The 6,039-nt window shown below is 33.9% G+C and overlaps 1 protein-coding gene across 1 annotated transcript in view; it reads right to left on the reverse strand.

Annotated features, from left to right (window-relative positions):
- Window positions 1-4,967, reverse strand: part of LOC118734091 — a 56,420-nt gene extending 51,453 nt beyond the window's left edge. The window contains 1 exon segment of the mRNA XM_036463796.1: window positions 3,753-4,967. Within this exon segment, the coding sequence (XP_036319689.1) occupies window positions 3,753-4,967 (1,215 nt within the window).
- Window positions 4,968-6,039: the final 1,072 nt, after the last annotated feature.

Consider the following 6,039-nt stretch of genomic DNA (forward strand, 5'->3'; position numbering starts at 1 on the left):
TTTTAAGAAAAAATGGTATGTAGTGCTAACTTGACACCATACACCTATCTATCAATTCTACATACCATTTTTTCTAAAAAAACGAAAGCTACAAATTTTTTCTTTCCACAACAAATTTACAACAAAAAAGCTACAATTAATGCCGTTGTAACCTTTTCTATATCTCAATACTATCGACTACGTGTATGGTGTCAAGTTAGCACTACATACCATTTTTTCTTAAAGAACGAGAGCTACAAATTTTTTCTTTCCACAACAAATTTTAAAGTTAAAAGCTACAATTTATGGCATAGTAACATATTCGATATCTCAATTCTATCGACTAGGTGTATGGTGTCAAGTTAGCACTACATACCATTTATTCTTAAAAAACGAGAGCTACAAATTTTTGCTTTCCACAACAAATTTACAACAAAAACACTACAATTAATGCCGTAGTTAACTTTTCCAATTTCGAAAAGTGTAGTGCTAACTTGACACACGTAATAAATTTTTTTGTACCAAATTTTGAGTATGCAGTTTTGTAGTTCACTCAATTTCAGTATCATAAAGTGCAAGTTTTTAATGGCTATAAGATATCGTTTATTTTTAAGAATTTTTTCGCTGATGATGTTGCGCATTTTCTCCGTATAACGAATACGTGAGAGTTTTTTTGTATGGGAAAAAATGCCGAAGAGTGTCAGTATGTAAAAGACTTATTCTGGTGGCTTAACTCCTCCTAAACGACCGAAACGGTTTTAATAATTTTTAGTGGCGCTGGAACCGAGTTATGGGAAAATTTTCCAAAACGGATCCAGGCTTTGGAAAAAACAAAATATTAGGGAGTATAGAGGAGCTTTTTCAGATTCTAAATCTGAAGACCCCACCCTCCGGAAGCTTATAGTTTTTAAGTAATTCGCATTTAAAGTTGCAAAAAATAACGAATTCAACCTCACTTTTTCCCTTCTACACCAACTGAACTGAAATGCCGGTGCTGCCATACATAATAAAAAATGCAAAAATAAAACGTGTCAAGTTAGCACTACACTTTTCGAAATTGGAAAAGTTAACTACGGCATTAATTGTAGTGTTTTTGTTGTAAATTTGTTGTAGAAAGAAAAAATTTTTAGCTCTTGTTTTTTAAGAAAGAATCGTATGTAGTGCTAACTTGCCACCATACACCTAGTCGATAGAATTGAGATATCCAATATGTTACTATGCCATTAATTGTAGCTTTTAACTTTAAAATTTGTTGTGGAAAGAAAAAATTTGTAGCTCTCGTTTTTCTGGAAAAAATTGAGTTGACCATTTTTCGAACAAAATTTAGTATGTAGTGCTAACTTGACACCATGCACCATTGACGACAGAATTGAGATATTGAAAATGTTACAACGGCATTAATTGTAGCTTTTTTGTTGTAAATTTGTTGTGGAAAGAAAAAATTAGTATCTTTCGTTTTTCTGGAAAAAATTGAGTTGACCCTTTTTCGTACAAAATTTAGTATGTAGTGCTAACTTGACACCATGCATCATTGACGACAGAATTGAGATATTGAAAAGGTTACAACGGCATTAATTGTAGCTTTTTTGTTGTAAATTTGTTGTGGAAAGAAAAAGTTTGTAGCTTTCGTTTTTTAAGAAAAAAATGGTATGTATGCTAACTTGACACCATACACCTAGTCGATAGAATTGAGATATTGAAAATGTTATAACGGCATTAGTTGTACCTTTTTTGTTGTAAATTTGTGGTGGAAAGAAAAAATTTGTAGCTCTCGTTTTTTCAGAAAAAATGGTATGTAGTGCTAACTTGACACCATACACACCTAGTCGATAGAATTGAGATATTGAAAATGTTATAACGGCATTAATTGCAGTGTACGAAAATAAACTATATTGTACGTTACTATTTCGTTTCGTTTATTACTTCAACAGTTCGGTACAATACGAAAACAAAACGGCTGAGTTCACTTTGCGATAGTACACTTCAGTAGTTTAGTACAGTTTAGGTACAGCGAATTTTTTACAATACGGGCAACTATTTTTTAAATATTTTATTTTTCGATAATTTTTTATAAAAATATGTTCAATTCTACAACAAAAAACCCAAAAATCAGGGTCCGAACCTTGTGCAAAATTAAAGAAAATTCCGCAAAATTTCATTCAAATATTGCACTTTTTATTAACGCTCTTTAGAAAGAAGTTGGGTATGCAGTTTTTTAGCCCATTCAATTTTAGTATAACAAAGTGCAAGTTTGTGGTGGCTAGGACTTACCATTGATTTTTAGGAATTTTTTTTGTTGAAGGTGTCGCTCATTTTCTCCATATAAAATAATGTTTGATAAAAAACTGCATACTCAAATTTTTTCTAGAGAGCGTAAATAAAAAGTGCAATATTTGAATGAAATTTTGCAGAATTTTCTTTAATTTTGCACAAGGTTTGGAACTTTTCTTTTTGGGGTTTTTGTTGTAGAATTAACCATATTTTTATAAAAAATTTGCGAAAAATAAAATATTTAAAAAATAGTTGCCCGTATTGTAAAAAATTCGCTGTACCTAAACTTTATTGACTGACTGTACATACATATATTTTTCTCAGCACGATTCATTTCGTTTGTTGTTTCGTCTGTAACTACTAAACTACTGTAGTGTACTATCGCAAAGTGAACTCAGCCGTTTTGTTTTCGTATTGTACCGAACTGTTGAAGTAATAAACGAAACGAAATAGTAACGTACAATATAGTTTATTTTCGTACACTGCAATTAATGCCGTTATAACATTTTCAATATCTCAATTCTATCGACTAGGTGTATGGTGTCAAGTTAGCACTACATACCATTTTTTCTTAAAAAACGAAAGCTACAAATTTTTTCTTTCTTTCTTTTATAACGGCATTAATTGTAGCTTTTAACTTTAAAATTTGTAGTGGAAAGAAAAAACTTGTAGCTCTCGTTTTGTAAGGAAAAATGGCATGTAGTGCTAACTTGACACCATACACCTAGTCGATAGAATTGAGATATTGAAAATGTTATAACGGCATTAATTGTAGCTTTTAACTTTAAAATTTGTTGTGGAAAGAAAAAACTTGTAGCTCTCGTTTTGTAAGAAAAAATGGCATGTAGTGCTAACTTGACACCATACACCTAGTCGATAGAATTGAGATATCGAATATGTTATAACGGCATTAATTGTAGCTTTTAACTTTAAAATTTGTTGTGGAAAGAAAAAATTTGTAGCTTTCGTTTTTCTGGAAAAAATTGAGGTGACCCTTTTTCGGACAAAATTCGCTTTCGTCAGGTTATTTAAGACGGCAATGGGTATATGCCTTCTGTCGACCAAAGAACCAAACATGAACTTGAGTAGCTGGCGAAAACGTTGGGCCAAATATTTCAATAAAAAAATTAATTTTGTGCGGGACCAAGTTCGCCGGGTCTGCTAGTTTTTTATAAAAACCAATTTTTATCACAAATTTGAAACGCAAGATACAAGGACCACACCAAAAGAAAGGTGTATTAATTGCCCTTAAAACTGTATATTAACTTTTACAAACGCTTCACTAGTTTATGAGATATTACGGTTTTTCAAAAAGCTAATTTCGATCTTTGACCTTCGAAATTCGCTTAGTTTTAATTTCCGCAAGTAAATTTAAGTACCGTTATAATCAGCACAAAAAGCTCTGTTGACTCCTATTTTGTTTAGTTTTTTTTCTGGCGAAACGGTGGGTATTCTTTACTTGTTCCAAAAGGTGCTTATAATGAATGAAAAAACACTCTTACCAGCTCAGCCATATTGAATTCTTCCTGACCATTATCAATTTGAGCATTTTCCGTTTGTATAAGTTGGCAATTGCCTCCATTCTCCCAATCCCCTTCAAGATAATATGTGATTGGTTGTTGCTCGCTCGGATCCAAGTAATGAGTTGTTGACGTCACCATTTGTTGCGATATTGTAGAAGATGTAGCTGGCGTTGCTGACCCCGCCATATTGCAAGTGTTGGAAAAAAGTTCAACATATTTTGCCAAGTCACTTTTAGGCATTCCAAAATTTTCTGCATCATCCTTGTTTAATTTATTTTTTGGTTTGCGTCCTCGTTTTTTGGGTGGTCCCTTTTCAACAAAGGGTTTTTTTTGCTTTCGTTGCCGCTTTTTCTTTGCTGCCTGCTGCTCAGAGGAATCAATCAAAACTGGGACGCCAGCGTCATAGTTACTGATTTCATTGTTGTTAATATTATCAAGCACATTAGTAGCCTGCAAGGTCTCAGACTGATGATTGTCTACAAGTACTTGTGATATCAAACGTGAAAGCATTTCGTCTTCCTGTTTATCGTTATTTTCATGAATTGTTTCTATGTTATTTAATGTCTCGACAGACATTTGTAAATCCATACTTTTGTTAGTTGAGCTAGACTTTTCTTTGATAGGCAAATCTTCTAACATACTAGAGCTATTTGAACGATTGCGCAATAATCCTTCAACACGACTACCAAATAATCGTTGGGAGGCATCAAGTCCGCCTAAATCAATAGAAATTTCCATTTTTTCTGAACCCTTCACAACTTGAGGTATTAATATAGATAAGGAAAGAGGTGCTTCCTGCTCCTTCGCTTCATTTCGGTTTTCCACAATTTCAGAATGGCGGACCAATGCGGAAGCAGACTTTCGTTTACGTGACTTTCGACAGGATTTGTGTGTAGCTAAAAACTCGTCTCCACTGGACTCCAAAAGAGACATAGAAGGCGATGATACATTCATTTCTGGATAACCTGAAATGGAGTCCTGTACGCAATCCTTGCACTTTTCTAAAAGCTCTTTTATGTTTACAAGGGACGAGACTGCATCGAATGCTGGCAATTGTACCACAGGACTAGACCGTAGCTGAAAAAACAACTGATTACGGCGTTCTAATTTGACGCCCTCGCTATCTTGTTTCAATTCAGGGTAATACTGGTATAATTGATCTTCTAGGCGTTTTAAATCGTCTACTTCTGCCATAATTAAATACAATGATTAAAACTAATGACGATATATTTATAGCCGACAAAAAAAAAATAAAATTTGGCAACTGACCAAATTACACGATTATAACGGACTTTAGGTACAAATGGCGCACATGACGCGCGATTCCCCCTGCAGTTGACATTACAGTTACCGTCTAGTAATCGGTACCCAAGTGACATATGAGGTCTGTTCGTTGAGTGCACTAGCATGAACGCAAGACACAAGATCACGTAAGAACAAGAGAGTGAAAAAAGTCGATTTTTTTAGCGGGTTCTACGCCATCTTGTTTCACTGGAAAACGAGCGAAAAGTAAACAAAGCAAAGAAAACAACGAAAACCAAAATTAGCCAAAATTATTGCCAGCTACTTTAAACGCATAATTTAGGTAAAATGATGCAATAAAATGCTTGAAAATGTGTTGTCATGTTGAATTAACTTTTCTTTACTTATATAAAAATTTTACACTTGGTGCTTGTGATGTAAACAAACGCTCAGCTGACGAACCCGCTTTCGCAAACTTTTTTCTCAAAACCAGTTACAAATAAAACGTCGCGTTCTTACGTGATCTTGTATTTTTGGTTCATGGTGCACTAGGTACAATAGTATAACCGTCCGTCTTCAAGAGCTTGCAAATCTCGCCATTTTTTACTATTTTTCTCACAAGCGAGATGGAAGTGGGACTCATGAAACGTCGCAAAGTTGTTACAAATGTCGCATTTGTATCAAAATTTGCCACCCTGCGACACAGCTGATTACTTTTGTATGGAAACTTTCTTGCGGCAAAATTGCGACATTGCCTTAATATTTGAACTGGCATTCATCGCAAAGTCAAATTCGCGAAACACACGTTTTTTTAATTTTCTTTAAATACTTCAAAAAAAAGTGTATCAGTTAAGACTGCTGTGAAATATAATTGTAAACACTTTTCTTTTTCTCTCACGCGCGGAAATTTTTTAAAATATTACATTTGCAATCCGGAGTTAGGGTTGCCAGATTTTGAAACGGAGAAAGGAGTACATTTATATTTTCGATAGAAAAAAAGCAGTACAAGACGTAAAAAAGGAGT

Source organism: Rhagoletis pomonella, unplaced genomic scaffold (assembly GCF_013731165.1).
Source record: "Rhagoletis pomonella isolate Grant_MI unplaced genomic scaffold, Rhpom_1.0 Rhpom_scaffold_00002, whole genome shotgun sequence".
In the NCBI taxonomy this organism is placed as follows: domain Eukaryota; kingdom Metazoa; phylum Arthropoda; class Insecta; order Diptera; family Tephritidae; genus Rhagoletis; species Rhagoletis pomonella.